Here is a 14,932-nt window from a genome sequence, read left to right as displayed (position 1 = left end):
CCCCATCCTTGTCCCCCAGATTTCGCGCCAAACTGCGCTTGGCCGGCAGGGGGTGGAGCGCCTCGGCCAATCGGCGGCAGGAGCTCTGCCGCGCGCTTCCTCTGGGGCGGGGCTGGAGGGCGGCCGGGGCCCAATCCGCGGCGGCGCGCTGCGGACAGACCAATCGGAGTGCGCGGCGGCGGCCCTCCCTGTACGGCGGGGCTGGTTTCCGCCGCGCGCTGCTTTTGCCGCGAAAAAGTTGGTGGCGGTGGCGGCTTCCCGCGGGCAGCGAGGTGCGGAGCGGGGCGGGATCGCGCGTGGGGGCGACATCGCGGGGGACATCCCGTGGGGCATCTAGGGTGGGGGAGGAGGGCGAGGCAGTGCGTGGGGCGCAGTGCAACCAGGAGTGGGGGAGCACCCGGGACGGGGGGCAGGATCCCGTGGGGCATTTGGTGCGAGGGAGGAGGAGGTGGCTGGGGCCGACCGTGCGCTCTCGCCCCCGCAGAGGAGCAGCAGTCACCATGTCCGGCTTCGACGACCCCGGCATTTACTACAGCGACAGTTTTGGGGGCGATGCGTCGGCGGACGAGGGGCAGGTGCGGAAGTCCCAGCTGCAGAAGCGGTTCAAAGAGTTTCTGCGGCAGTACCGGGTGGGCACGGACCGGACGGGTTTCACCTTCAAATACAGGTGCTGCTGCGACCCCCCTTCTCCTTCTGTGGCATCACCCACCCCTCTTTGCACATCTGATCTGCTGTTAATCTTCCTCCTGCTGTGCACTCCCCCCGGTATACAATAGTGCATTTTAGCATTTTTCATCCCCTAGGCTGTAAAGAGCTCTTTGTCAGTATAAGAAATGTTATTGTTTTCGTTTAACCCTATAGAAAAACTGAGATCTGGTGTTCTCCCAAATTTTTAGACAGCCAGCTGGTGGCAGAGGTAGCAGTAGAGGGATCCATGGTGCCAAACTTTTACCTAGTTCTGAAATTGAAGGTCTGGCTTCCAGTTCTAGTGCTTTCTGGTCTGGAGTGTTGCCTGTAGCCATTAAAATCGCTGCAGCACTGTCCATGTGTGCCTTCTGATGCTGTGAAGGTTCCTTGGCCACCTCTTTGCCTGTGCAGCTTGGAGAGACGACTGTGAGAGGCCATACAGATGTGTCATGCAAGGGCTGGGACGATCTTTCATCTCTGAATTTCATGCAATCTGGCTTTTTTAAGGAGAACATTGCCTGCTATGCTATTACTTTCTTTTTTTTTAATAATATTTTATGTATAATAGGTATTACCCTGTGTATAAGTTTTGAATTTTTCTATTTGCCTCTCTGGTTATGCAACTGTAGTAAACGATTAGTTCTATACTTTATATTGTCACAGTAAGCACTGGTGTTGCTGATCTTTTGTCACATTTCAAAGTGGGTTTGGGTGAAAAATGTGCCCAGATCCCCTTACACTTGGCAACTCTCCTGGTTTTCCTCGTTTGCTTTCCAAACTAAGGACTCCCTGAGGAACCTGCCTTCTCTGCTCCCTATTTGTCATAAGGTTACTGTGCATGACAGGTGCTTTCTGGTCTGCAAACCTTCGCCACTTAACTGCCTTCCAGGGATGAGCTTAAGCGGCACTATAACCTGCGTCAGTACTGGGTGGAGGTGGAGATGGAGGACTTGGCCAGCTTTGATGAAGATCTCGCTGACTACCTGTACAAGCAGCCAGCAGAGCACCTGCAGCTGGTAAGGACAGAGGAGGTTGGCAACCTGGCGCGCTGACATTGTCAGTGTGAGAGCAGCCCTGACGATATACTGTAATATACCCCTGACAGCCTGCTCGTTCCCTTTGTAGCTGGAAGAAGCAGCAAAAGAAGTCGCAGATGAGGTCACCCGTCCTCGTCCTTTGGGGGAAGAAACTCTCCAAGACATCCAGGTGATGCTGAGATCGGATGCCAACGCAGCCAACATCCGCAGCCTGAAGGTGAGGTGCATCGGCTGCCGCGCTGGGCAGCAAGTGGCAGGGCTTGCTTGTGTGGGGGTTTGCAGGGAAGCATTTGGTGCTTGATCCCATAGTTCAGGACATGACCTGTATGCTAATTTACGAGCGGGGATGGTCTGCAACTTAAATCTGACCACAAAGGGCTATTATTACTGTTTCCTGCTGTGGGGAAAGTTATTGCTGTTAGTGATGTTCTGCATGGAGTGTTTTGTCCTTTTCTCACTTTTTTTGAAATGATAGAATAGAAACATAGAATCATAAAATAGTTTGGGTTGGAAGGCATCTTCAAAGCTCATCCAGTCCAACCCCCTGCCATGAACAGGGACATCTTCAACCAGATCAGGTTGCTCAGAGCCCCGTCCAGCCTGGCCTGGAATGTTTCCAGGGATGGGGCATCTACCACCTCTCTGGACAACCTGTGCCACCCTAAAATCAACATGGATTAAGTCATACAACATTCTTCTACTACTGTAGAGCAAAAGAGTGACATTGTGCAGGCTTTTTTGTTCTGGTCCCTTACTCCCATGAATGTGGGAAGTGTCACTAAGAAAGAACTGTGTTTCTTTAACATCTTTAGTTTTCCATCCATCCTTCAGCGATGGCTCTTTCACCTTCCCTTCACCTTTTCCCTTTCAGTCTGATCAGATGTCCCACCTTGTGAAGATCCCTGGGATCGTAATTGCGGCAACCCCTGTGAGAGCCAAAGCCACCAGAATCACCATCCAGTGCCGCAGCTGCCGCAACACCATCAACAACATCGCCGTGCGCCCGGGCCTGGAGGGTTACGCTCTCCCCAGGAAATGCAACACGTAAGGACTGACATGGGGATGGATGCAGGGTGGTGGTGAACAAAAGGCTGTGTCCCCTGCTGCTCCCGCTCCGTCCCATGTATGCTGCATAGAGTCAGCTCCCTGTTGCACAAGGCAGAGATGCCTGTGTTGCTCTCTGCCTCATCCCTTAGTGTTGCCCTTGTCCCTGCTTGCCCCCATGGCCGACAGGTTATAGCTCCATCTGTCTGTAGTCACACCGGTCATGACACTGCATGACAGGAAAGACATGGACCTGTTGGAGAGGGTCCAGAGGAGGCCACAAAAATGGTCAGAGGGCTGGAATACCTCTCCTACAAGGACAGGGTGAGAGAGTTGGGGTTATTCAGCCTGGAGAAAAGAAGGCTCTGGGGAGACCTTATTGCTGCCTTTCAGTATGTAACAGGGGCCTATAAGAAAGATGGGGACAGACTGTTTAGTAGGGCCTGTTAAAATAGGACAAGGGGTAATGGTTTTAAACTAAAAGAGGGGAGATTCAGGCCAGACATGAGGAAAGAATATTTTACAATGAGGGTGGTGAAACACTGGCCCAGGTTGCCCAGAGAGGTGGTAGATGCCCCATCCCTGGAGACATTCGAGGCCAGGCTGGACAGGGCTCTAAGCAACCTGATCTAGTTGAAGATGTCCCTTCTCATGGCAGGGGGGTAGGACTAGATGAGCTTTGAAGGTTTCTTCCAACCCAAACGATTCAATGAGTGTATGGCCAGTGCCACAAGCAGTGTTGAGTGGCTGTGTCCAGGGAGTTCTTTTTAACTGTAATGTGTTTTGCCTGTTGTAGATAAAGGTTCATTCCTGCATCCAGCTGCCCCATAATGCTGGATTCAGCCCTGTCCCTGCCTGCACGGAGTCAGGCATCAGTAGTGATGTACTGAGACAGCAGCAGGATGTGGAGTTGCTCCTTGTCTTGGAGAGCTCATATTCTAGCAAGGCAGATACATCTCAAGACACTGGGAGGTTGATGGAAGCCTCATCACATTGCAAATTGCTTTCTCGCCAGAAACCACTTAATGTGTGTTTCCTGTGTGAGGTTATAAAGAAAAACGCCTTGCCACATCACTGAGTCTACCGTTACCTTCTCTCTAAGTAATGAATTACCTTCCTCCCTGCTTTTAGTGAGCAGGGGAGAGCTGGGAGAGAGGACGAGTCACCCTGTCTTTGCCTTGATCTCATGCCCACTTTTGGTGGCTGTTAAAGGCAAGAATCATTGAATCATTTTGTTTGGAAGAGACCCTTTATATCATCAAGTCCAACCATTAACCTAACAGTGTCACTAAACCATGTCCCTAAGAATCTCATCTACGTGTCTTTAAACACCTCCAGGGATGGTGACTCAACCACTTCCCTGGGCAGCCTGTTCCAATGCCTGACAACCCTTTCCATGAAGAAGTTTTTCCTAATATCCAATCTGAACCTCCCCTGGCACAACTTGAGGCTATTTCCTCTCATCCTATCACTTGTTACTTGAGAGAAGAGACCAACATCTTCCATGCTACAACCTCCTTTCAGGTAGTTGTAGACAGTGATAAGGTCTCCCCTCAGCCTCCTTTTCTCCAGGCTAAACGGTCCCAGTTCCCTCATCTGCTCCTCATCAGACTTGTGCTCCAGACCCCTCACCAGCTTTGCTACCCTTCTCTGAACTCTTTCTAGTACCTCAATGTCTTTCCTGTAGTGAGGGACCCTCTTGTCACCTAAGGCAGAGGACTTGATGAGCCTTTGTTTCAGACCTGTATCACTGCCCTTCTCGCCTACTGGGCATGGCTCAGAGGGACGGCTGCTCTGGGCTCTGTCATCACTGTCCCCTCTACAGGGGGACTTCCAAGGGTGTCTCTCAAGTGCCAGCAGCCTTCTCTGATTTATCTCTCTGCACAGAGAACAAGCCGGCCGCCCAAGGTGCCCACTGGACCCCTATTTCATCATGCCAGATAAGTGCAAGTGTGTGGACTTCCAGGTCCTGAAGCTGCAGGAGTCTCCAGACGCTGTGCCCCATGGAGAGATGCCCCGGCACCTGCAGCTGTACTGTGACAGGTACCAGCGTGATCTCCCCACTCTCACCCCTCAGGGATAGTGGGTGCTCCTGGTGCCATCCTTTCCCCTGCTACCAACCTCTGCTTTCCCCTTCCTCCTCTCAGGTATCTGTGTGACAGAGTTGTCCCAGGGAACAGAGTCACTATCATGGGCATCTACTCCATCAAGAAGTCTGCCCAGAGCAAGAACAGAAGACGTGACAATGTGGGCGTGGGCATCCGTAGTGCTTACATCCGTGTGGTGGGCATCCAGGTGGATGTGGAGGGCTCAGGTGAGGGCTGCTTTTGTTGCCTGTCTGGTCTGTGCTGATACCCCGGTGATGGGAGAGCCATCTCCTTGGACAAGGTGGTCCTTCTGCAAGGACTGTGTGAAATCACAGCCTGGGTCTTCTCTGCTGCTTACATAGCAGAAGGTTCAAGCCAGTCCAGGGCTCTAGCTTGCTCTTGATGCTCTGTACTCAGGTGTCCTGTGTGACTTTTTCTCAGCGATATGAAATGAGGCTTCAGCCTGAGACCTTCAGGGTATTTAGGTGTTTTTATCTTATTGATCTTAGTGGGAATCTGCTAGTGCATCCCTCAGGATCTGGGCTGAAGCTGATAGTTAAAATTGAGCTATGTATTTAAAACATGGTCCTGACTCTAATTTTCCCTCTGGTTCCTCCAGAGCTGCTCTGCTCAAGATCCTCACTTTTTCCTACCAGCCTTGCTGGGATAGCGAACGCCTGCCCTCTCCACCTTCCCACCTGGTGGCACTTAGTATTATCTTAAAGAAGGGATTTTTGTGATAGTGGGTGTGGGGGAAGTAGTGCCGTTTACTTTAAAACACCAATTTGTTTGCTGTTGCTTTATTCTCCTCTGCACAGGACACAGCTTCACTGGTTCTGTGACCCCTCAAGAAGAGGAGGAACTTCGTCGCCTCGCTGCCATGCCCAATGTCTACGAGACCATCGCCAAGAGCATAGCGCCCTCCATCTATGGCAGCACCGACATCAAGAAGGCCATTGCCTGCCTCTTATTTGGAGGCTCTCGCAAGAGGTGGGGAAAAGCCAGCCTGGTGGAGAGAGGGTAGTGGCAGGGGTGTCATTCATGTCACAAAGCCCTTGGATAGTCTTCTGGTCGTGCTACCAATCACTTGCCACTTCTCAGCAATGCTTGGTTATCAAAATGAAGGCTCACCATCACTTCTTGTGCTTTTTTCCCCCACCTTGTTCCTCAAGGCTGCCAGATGGACTGACCCGCAGGGGAGACATCAACTTACTGATGCTGGGTGACCCTGGCACGGCCAAATCCCAGCTGCTGAAGTTCGTTGAGAAGTGTTCGCCCATCGGGGTAGGTGGTTTGAGGTGCCCACTTATAGTGTGGCTCTTTTTTTCCTTCTGCTCCTTGTGTAGCACCGAAGACCAGACTGTGGTCATTGCAGATACAAACCTGCCTGTGCATCCATGGCTGGACAGGCTGGCAGAGCTGCAAACCACCATTTCTGGTGCTTGCCTAGAAGAGATGGGCTGCAGGACAGGGGAGAAGGGAGAAAAAGGGAAGTAGGTAGTGCCTTTCATTGTCAGATGAGCTGGGCTATTTGCAGATGTCCAAAGACATGAATGGTGCTGTTTTTTATCACTGGGACTTGATCAGTGGAGAGCCTGGCTGGTCAGGACAAATGAAGTTGACTGTGTCTCAGACATGAACCTCCAGACTGAGTCCAGACATGAAATTAGATTTTCAGCTGTGTTTTCTTGTAGTTTCCATTAAACTCAGCTCCTGACTGCATTTTTCCCTCAGAAGTAAAACAAAGCTATTGCACCAGCCCACCAAACAGTGAATCACTCCCTGTTCTGTGTTTAATACCTGTATTTGTGTGTCTGCAGCACCCCCGGTGCATTACAGCTGCTTAGTCCAAGGCCTGGGACTAGGCAATATTCTTTCTGTACCCAGCAGATCTGCTTTTGGCATGGGCTGAATGGTTTTCCTGGAGGCCTTTACATTTTTTCCAGCAGTTCTGGATTTTGCAGTGCTGGGGAATGCTTTGTCCTCCAGCTGGGGTGGTGGGATCCTTGGTCCTGCGGTGGCTGATGTGCTGTCCCTTCCCTTGTCCCACACGCTGCTAGGTATACACCTCAGGGAAAGGCAGCAGTGCTGCTGGCTTGACGGCCTCGGTGATCCGCGACCCTTCCTCCAGGAGTTTCTTCATGGAAGGAGGGGCCATGGTGCTGGCAGATGGAGGAGTGGTGTGCATTGATGAGTTTGACAAGGTACCTGTGGGGCTGCCTGTATGGGAGCAGGGAAGAGAGCCCTTGGGCTGTGAGCTCCTGGGAAGGCCCACACCTGAAGGAGAAAGGGTGACTCTCCTGGGGCTGCCTCACTTTTGGGGAAGATCAGGGGATGGGGCTGCAGGGAAATTCTGGTTACATACTGCGCTCCGGGGCAGAGGTTCCTTGGGAGGTCAGCATCGGTGGATGCGCAGCTGAAGTCCGGTGGAGGTGACTGATGGTGACTTTTTTTGTTTCTCCCACCTCAAATGCGAAGATGCGGGAGGATGACCGCGTGGCCATCCATGAGGCAATGGAGCAGCAGACCATCTCCATTGCTAAGGTGAGCTGTGGGCACACATCTCCCTGGGGCAGGAGCCTGACTTGCCACTGGGTTTCCCTGAGAGCCCAGCAACTATTGATCACTCGTCTTTTGCCAGAATTGCCCATTTTAGATTGGCTTGTCCAGGCAATGGTTTTGATGCTTACTGGCTTCTCTGATCTGAGACCAGTCAGCCCTGACCATAGGCTTTAGGTTGTCTTCTCTGAGGCAGCCTGAACTTCAGGAGGACTGAAATGAGGTCCTTCTGCTCTGCCTGCCCTCTGCTCCTCTCAGTTTAGTAGTTCTGCTCACATCCCTGTGTCACAGGCTGATGTCACTTCTTTATCTTCCTTCCTACTGCTCTCCACCTCCTCAGAAGATCTGCAGAAACTGCCTGACATCCTGGTGCCAGGTCTTCTCTCAAATCAGAGTTTCTCTTAATTTCCACTGCTCTTTTTTGTAGCATTTCTGTTCCCTCCTGGTTGCTCTGGCTCACCCCTTAGCTGTTCAGTCTCCAGTAACAAAGCATCCACCATGACTTCTTGCTGGTCACTCTTACCATACTACCTTCCAACCTGCACTTTGCCCAAGGGCTGCCCAGGGGACTGAGCCCTGACAGACCAGTTTCTGTCTCAGGTTGCACACTTGGTGATAGGGTCTTGTGTGTCCCTGCCCTAGACAGGCTGTTTTAAATGAAGTTACTCAGTGCTCAAGCCTCAGCTGAAGCCAGTCTTCCTCCAGAAGGACAAAAAAGGGCCAGCCCCAGGCAGTTCCTGTGCTGATCCTTCTCCAGTGTGGAACCATTGCAGGGCAATTTGGTGCTACTTAAAGGGTTTTATTTAAATGCAAGTGCTTGAGGATGTGTCCTTGCAAACTGCTTTGGACCTCTTACTACGAGTTAGTAGCGTTCTAGCCCTGCTGGGACATGGACATGGTCTTAACCCCATCGATTTCTTGTTCTCCCCACAGGCAGGAATTACAACCACACTCAACTCCCGCTGCTCAGTGCTGGCAGCTGCCAACTCTGTCTTTGGGCGCTGGGATGAGACAAAGGGTGAGGAGAACATTGATTTTATGCCCACCATCCTGTCCCGATTTGACATGATCTTCATTGTCAAGGATGAGCACAACGAGGAGCGAGACATGGTAGGTTTGGGGCATGTGGGTGCAGCTGGGACCTGTGGTGCCCCGTTTCTCACAAGGCGGGGACAGTGGGGTTTCCAGCTGCCTGACTGCCCTCTGCTCTCCTAGACGCTGGCCAAGCACGTCATGTCCTTACACGTGAGCGCCTTGACGCAGACCCAAGCTGTGGAGGGCGAGATCGAACTGAACAAACTGAAGAAGCTCATCTCCTTCTGCCGGACGTGAGTGAGAGGCATGATTTTTTGGCTGTGCCCAGGCTGCACGGTGAGAGGTGGTGGTGAGAAGCAAACCACGCAGCTGATATTTGCAAGCTATCTGGGTGACCTTTTTTTAACTCCTGCCTTGAAAAAAGGGAAGCAAGAGCAGCTTGCAATGGTGCTGCAGTGTGGCACGAGGGAGCAAGGGGTGCCCAGGGGACCCTCCCCAGTGGTGCTGTCTCCAGCTCCTGTCCCCTTTTGCAGGAAGTGTGGCCCACGGCTGTCGGCAGCGGCGGCAGAGAAGCTGAAGAACCGCTACATCCTGATGCGGAGTGGCACTCGCCAGCATGAGCAGGAGAGCGACCGCCGCTCCAGCATCCCCATCACCATCCGGTGAGCGACCCTGCCCTCCTTGCCCCACCCAGACCCTTGTGGTTGGGGCTACATTGCTGGGTGTCACCTGGGATAGCTCAAGAAGGGGTTTAGTGGGGTGCTGGGTTTTGAGGGAGCCCTATGTGAACAGGGCAACACGGGAGGTGCCACATGGGAGGCAGGAATGCCTGGAGTGGGGTACGTGAGGGTGTCAGTGGTCAAGGGGAAGAAGACCCCTTAGAGCTGCAGAAGAGAGCAGGGAATGTCTCCTTTGGCTGCAGGCAGCTGGAGGCCATCATACGCATCGCCGAGTCCCTGGCGAAGATGAAGCTTCAGCCCTTTGCCACTGAGGTGGATGTTGAGGAGGCCTTGAGGCTCTTCCAGGTGTCCACACTGGATGCAGCCATGTCGGGCAGTCTGTCAGGTGAGGAGAACATGCTTTGTGCTGGGGGAAGAGGGGACATGCTGGCCCTGGGTGCTCTGGGCATAGAGAGCTGAGCTCCCCTCCTGGGACCGGGCTGGCAGCGCCAAGAGGTCTACCAGATATCCCCCGAGCAGGTGCTGGACCTGCTTTCTGAGCTAAGGCAAAGCGATGCCTGTGGAACCAAGGGGCCATGGGGGCTGTGGCTCACAGTGAGGGCAAGAACAAATGACGCCAAGGGTCTCCATTCATGCTGGGGTAGGGGAGGGATGGTTTGGCCTCTCGTGGTCCCAGGGGCAGAATACAGTGATGGAAGTGGTTCCCCAGTGTGTTTGTCCTCTAACTGCTTCCCTGTGGGGGTGGAGACGTTTCCTTGGGAGGCAGCATGGCATGAAGGATTGGAAGGAAGCTCCAGCAGTGAGGTCCATGTTCAGCTGTGTCTTTGAAGCTTCACAACCTTTGATGGATTTGCTCATGGGTTCTTTAGTCTCTGAGACATGCAGGTGTGGTGGGAGACATGGGAGATGGGCACTCTGGCTTTGAGAGTGATGTCTGGGCAGTGCAGAGAACTCATGCAGCCTCTCCCTCCAGGGGCAGAAGGCTTCACGACACAGGAGGACCAAGAGATGCTGTCCCGCATTGAGAAGCAGCTCAAGCGCCGCTTTGCCATCGGCTCCCAGGTGTCAGAGCACAGCATCGTGCAGGACTTCATGCGGCAGGTGCGCCAGGGACGCTACAGAGGGTTGGGCTGTGAAACCAGGCACCCCAGACTGCTGCTTAGGGGTCAAAGCCATTCCCCAAGAGGTGGCAAGACAGCCTTTTGGTTATATTTGCTTTTGAAGTTGTTTGTAGGGAGTGTTGCGGGATGTGATTGTAGAGTTTAAAAAGTGAGGCGAGAACTCATTTTTCTGCAAAAGCACTGGGGTTTGGAGGCTGTTCAGGTAGTTTGGGGCTCTACCCTTGAAACCAGAATGGTTTGATTTGTAATACTGGCTTCAGTCAGACCTGAAACAGTGAAACGAGAAAGGAGCATCAGCACCTGGTGCTCCCAGGCTCCTCATTCTGGAGAGGCACAGCCAGGCTTCAGGGCTGGTTGCAGGTTCCTGCTGGACTCTGGTGAGATTTTTCTTGCTGACTCATCTTCCACTGTTCTCCCCTTTTCCAGAAATATCCAGAACATGCCATCTACAAGGTGCTGCAGCTGATGATGCGGCGGGGGGAGATACAGCACCGCATGCAACGCAAAGTCCTCTACCGCATCAAGTGACCTCCCTGTCCCACGTGTGGGGAGGGACCTTCTGCTGCCTGGCACTTGTCCATGTGTGGGCAGAGAGCCTCGTGGGGTCAGCACCTGCTTCTGGAAGAAGTTTTTCCTTTGGGAGCCAAACAGCCAGGAGCTTCCCTCTCAAACCAGGGTTTGGGGTGGTTGGGGTTCCCCTTGGGTGCTCTGATCCTGTATCACATCAGTGTTTCTTTGAACTCCAAAATCTTTTAGATTATATTAAAATAAAAACTGATATTGGTAGCCCAGGGTCTTTGGCTGCCTGGAGGGACAGAGGGGATGTATCGTCTTCCACCGTTAGATTTTGGTTGGAAGAGCATCCCTCCTGCATGCTCTGTGTTACCTGCTGCCCAGCGCCCACCTCAAGGTGGAACACAACTGCATGGGAAGCACCAGCAGCCCTGAAGGCAAAGACCCATTTCTCACTTGTGGTTTGATCTGTCTGTTAAGGCATAAATCCTGTTGGCTCAGGCTGCCCTGCTGGGCTCAGCCACGTGGGAGGCTCCTTACCCAGTCACTGCGTGCAGGCTGCAGCCATCTTCCCTGTCTGCCAGCAGCAGCAACGGAAATGACCTGCTGTTCCCTGTTTCAAAGCTGCTCTTTGCTTATCCCTCTTCATCTCCAAGGACTGTGGTAGGCAAATGCTTTACCCTGCAGTGTAAAGGGCTGTGTGAAACCCTTACTGGAGGTGTGGGCAGAGCCCTCCGCTTCCCTCAGTGGGGTGGAGCAGTGCCCAGTGAGGATGAGGATGCAGGGTGATGTCCAAGAGCTGTGTGCTCTCCTCCCCATGCCTCTACCACCTTGTTTGTGTGTTGGCAGCTATAGAATCATATAATAGTTTGGGTTGGAAGGGACCTTCAAAGGTCATCTAGTCCAACCCCCTGCAACGAGCAGGGACATCTTCAACCAAATCAGGTTGGTCAGAGCTCTGTCCAGCCTGGCCTGGAATGTCTCCAGGGATGGGGCATCTACCACCTCTCTGGGCAACCTGGGCCAGTGTTTCACCCTTATTGTAAAAAAATTCCTGCTTATGTCTGTCCTGAATCTCCCCTCTTTTAGTGTGAAACCATTAGGGGGAGAGATGTCCCACTTGCCAGGAGCTTTTTGGGCTCTCTGCCCTGGGGTGCACTTGTGCAGCCACTCACTCTTCTGTGTTTGCTGCACAACCTTGCACTTGTCAAACTGCAGGTTTCTGTTGTTGCTAGCAAGGCAGTATTGGTTTTCTTAAGTGACCTCCTGAAGATGCAAGGTGTGGGTAGGTCTCTGCCCTCAGCATCTTGGGGCCAGCTCAGAAGTCTGAGAGTACAAGTGGGGGACACTGAAGACTGTGCAGCATTGGGCATCTCAGGGGAGCGAAGCTGCTGTGGTGCTGGAGAGGCTGCTGTCATGTCTGCAAGTGGCCTTTAGGCTGAAAAACACACCCCAGGAGAGGCTTCATTAGCAACAGAAACGTTCAGGGCCAGCAGAGGGTACCAGAGCATTAAAGATGCTGAGCTGCAGCAATGCAGGCAGTGCTGCCTCCTCCTCTGAGAGGGGAAACCGAGGGGTCCCTTTGGGCCTGGGTGGTGGGGTGCAGGGTGCACCCAGCCTGACAGCTGTCACACAAGGGCTGAGCTCTGCTGCAACCCTTGGGGGATTCAAGAGCATCCCTCTTTTATAGAATCATAGAATCTGGTTGAAAAAGACCTTTAAGATCATCAAGTTCAACCATTAACGTAAGGCTGCCAAATCCACCACTAAGAACCTCATCTACCTGTCTTTTAAACACCTCCAGGGATGGTGACTCACCACTTCCCTGGGCAGCCTGTTCCAATGCCTGACAACCCTTTCCATGAAGAAGTTTTTCCTAATATCTGATCTAAACCTTCCCTGGCACAACTTGAGGCAATTTCCTCTCGTCCTATCGCTTGTTACTTGGAACAAGAGACCAACCCCCTCCATGCTACAACCTCCTCTCAGGTAGTTGTAGACAGTGATAAGGTCTCCCCCTCAGCCTCCTTTTCTCCAGGCTAAACAGCCCCAGTTCCCTCAGCCGCTCCTCTTCAGACTTGTGCTCCAGATCCTTCACCCTTCTCTGAGCTATCTCCAGCACCTCAATGTCTTTCTTGTAGTGAGGGGCCCAAAACTGAACACAGGATTAAACTTGCGGCCTCACCAGCACCAAGTACAGGGGGAGGATCACTTCCCTCGTCCTGCTGGCCACACTGCTGCTGATACGAGCCAGGATGCTGTTGACCTTTTTGGCCGCCTGGGCACACTGCTGGCTCACGTTCAGCCGGCTGTTGACCAACACCTCAACGTCCTTTTCCAACAGGCAGCTAGTTTTCCCCAAGCCTGTAGCGCTGCCTGGGGTTGTTGTGACCCATGTGCAGGACCCAGCACTTGGCTTTGTTGAACCTCATACAATTGGCCTCAGCCTGTCAATACAGACGGTCAAGATCCCTCTGTATGGCCTTCCTACCCTCAAGCAGATCAACACTCCCATCCAACTTCATGTTGTCTGCAAACTTATTGAGGATGTACTCAATCCCCTCATCCAGATCGTCGATAAAGAGATCAAACAGAACTGACCCAAATACTGAGCACTGGGCAACACCACTCATGACTACTCTTCAGGCCCAACCATCCAGCCAGTTTTTTACACAGCAAAGAGTATACCTGTCCGAGCCATGAGCATTTTGTCCAGGAGAATGCTGTTGGGAAGTGTCAAAGGGTTTAGTAAAGTCCAGCTAGACAACATCCACAGCCTTCCCTTCGTCCACTAATGGGTCACCTTGTCATAGAAGGAGATCAGGTTGGTCAAGCAGGACCTGTCTTTCACAAACCCATGCTGATGAGTCCTGATCACATGGTTGTCCTACATATGCCACATGATGGCACTCAAGATGATCTGCTCCATAATCTTCCCCAGCCCTGATGTCCTCTCTCTCTCCAAACCATCCCTTCCTAATGAAGACTCTGGATGTCATCCTGATCTCTGTTGCCCACCAGTACCACCAGTACTTAGAAAGAAGTTTCAATTTGTAGGGCAGCTGGGGTGGGGAATTCCCCTTGCTTTTCCTGTTCCATATTTAGTGAAAAAAAAAAAAAATAATAATAATCTGGTAACAAAAACAAGTCACAGACAAGAAACACTGGTCTTGTTCAAGTTTCTCTAGTGCAGCTGGGCCCATCAGAGTCCTTCTCAGGCTAACACATGCCACATACTGGAAACCAGTACCAGGTGGCTTTCAGGTGGAAGCTATGAAGAACTAAAACTCTACAATACAAGACGAAAGGCAGGGTATGAAATATATGGATATTAAAACACTTTTTAAAAGGAATAAACTCTCTTGCTATATGCATCTTTATTGATTTAATTCTACAAACATTTTCACATGTAATTACCAAAAATTAGGATACATAAGAATATTTGCAGAATAGTTTGCAAGCTCTTCATATGAAACTATTTTATGTCTAGAGAGTATATATATTAAAATCCTGTGGAAATATTAACAAAATCTGAAAAGCAGCAATGACATGTATGGGAGAAGGAGACAAAGAATATGCAAGTACTGGAAGATAAACACTATAGGGGGCAAAGTGGAGAAACTGAGAAGTGAATGTAAAAAAGAAGCTTAAGACAGCGCTGGTCATCCCAACCAGTGTCTGGCATCTGAACTCCAGAATGCCAAAATCCCACTTTCTTAGCGTTTCTCACTGCAGCTGTGAGTGTGGAAAACATGTATGAGACCTTTCCCCTTGATTTCTGTGGCTGTCCCATTCCATGGCCTCAGCACCCAGCTTAGCACAAGGACATGAATCATCAAGGCTGTTGCAGCAGAACTGCCCACTGGGTCTCTGTGGGTGGCAGAACTCCTCCCAGGAACACCCGCCTATCTTCTTAGCCAGCTCAGTCCCCTAAAGTTCTCCAGGCCTTTGGAAGGGCCTGAGTGCCTGTGCTTAACTCCTTGTACCTCACCTTACAGATCTCCCACAGAATGGTTTTCTCTATGGTAGATGGCCACTGAATGACAAATAATTTCTGCAGAGATCTTTAGATCTCCAAGATCTTTAGGGATATACAGCTGTTCTGTTACAGCACTGAAATATTTCCTGCTTTGGTCTCCCTTGACAGTGGTAGATGATTAATTCTGGGA

At 51.7% G+C, this 14,932-nt stretch overlaps 1 protein-coding gene across 1 annotated transcript; it reads left to right on the top strand.

The window, feature by feature from the left end:
- Window positions 1-147: 147 nt before the first annotated feature.
- On the top strand, window positions 148-11,036 carry MCM5 (minichromosome maintenance complex component 5). The gene is made up of 17 exons (XM_082046184.1): window positions 148-272; window positions 485-667; window positions 1,577-1,703; window positions 1,813-1,941; window positions 2,596-2,768; window positions 4,656-4,811; window positions 4,916-5,082; window positions 5,674-5,845; window positions 6,028-6,139; window positions 6,916-7,059; window positions 7,334-7,399; window positions 8,348-8,524; window positions 8,630-8,742; window positions 8,983-9,111; window positions 9,372-9,514; window positions 10,103-10,230; window positions 10,677-11,036. Exons 2-17 carry the CDS (start codon window positions 501-503, stop codon window positions 10,776-10,778), a joined length of 2,205 nt encoding a protein of 734 aa, XP_081902310.1. The 5' UTR covers window positions 148-272; window positions 485-500; the 3' UTR covers window positions 10,779-11,036.
- Window positions 11,037-14,932: the final 3,896 nt, after the last annotated feature.

The sequence above is a fragment of the Streptopelia decaocto genome (assembly GCF_964273445.1).
Source record: "Streptopelia decaocto genome assembly, chromosome: 1".
NCBI classification, from domain to species: domain Eukaryota; kingdom Metazoa; phylum Chordata; class Aves; order Columbiformes; family Columbidae; genus Streptopelia; species Streptopelia decaocto.
Note: the sequence above shows the minus strand (reverse complement) of the source record. Positions and strands in the feature narration are given on the sequence as shown.

What these genes read in the sequence shown, in the direction of transcription:
- MCM5 (XM_082046184.1), top strand. Translation starts at nt 501, where the DNA reads ATGTCCGGCTTCGACGACCCCGGCATTTACTACAGCGACAGTTTTGGG. An exon ending in CCAACATCCGCAGCCTGAAG is followed by an intron (nt 1,942 to 2,595) that starts GTGAGGTGCATC and finishes TTTCCCTTTCAG; the next exon opens with TCTGATCAGATGTCCCACCT. An exon ending in CATGTCGGGCAGTCTGTCAG is followed by an intron (nt 9,515 to 10,102) that starts GTGAGGAGAACA and finishes CTCTCCCTCCAG; the next exon opens with GGGCAGAAGGCTTCACGACA.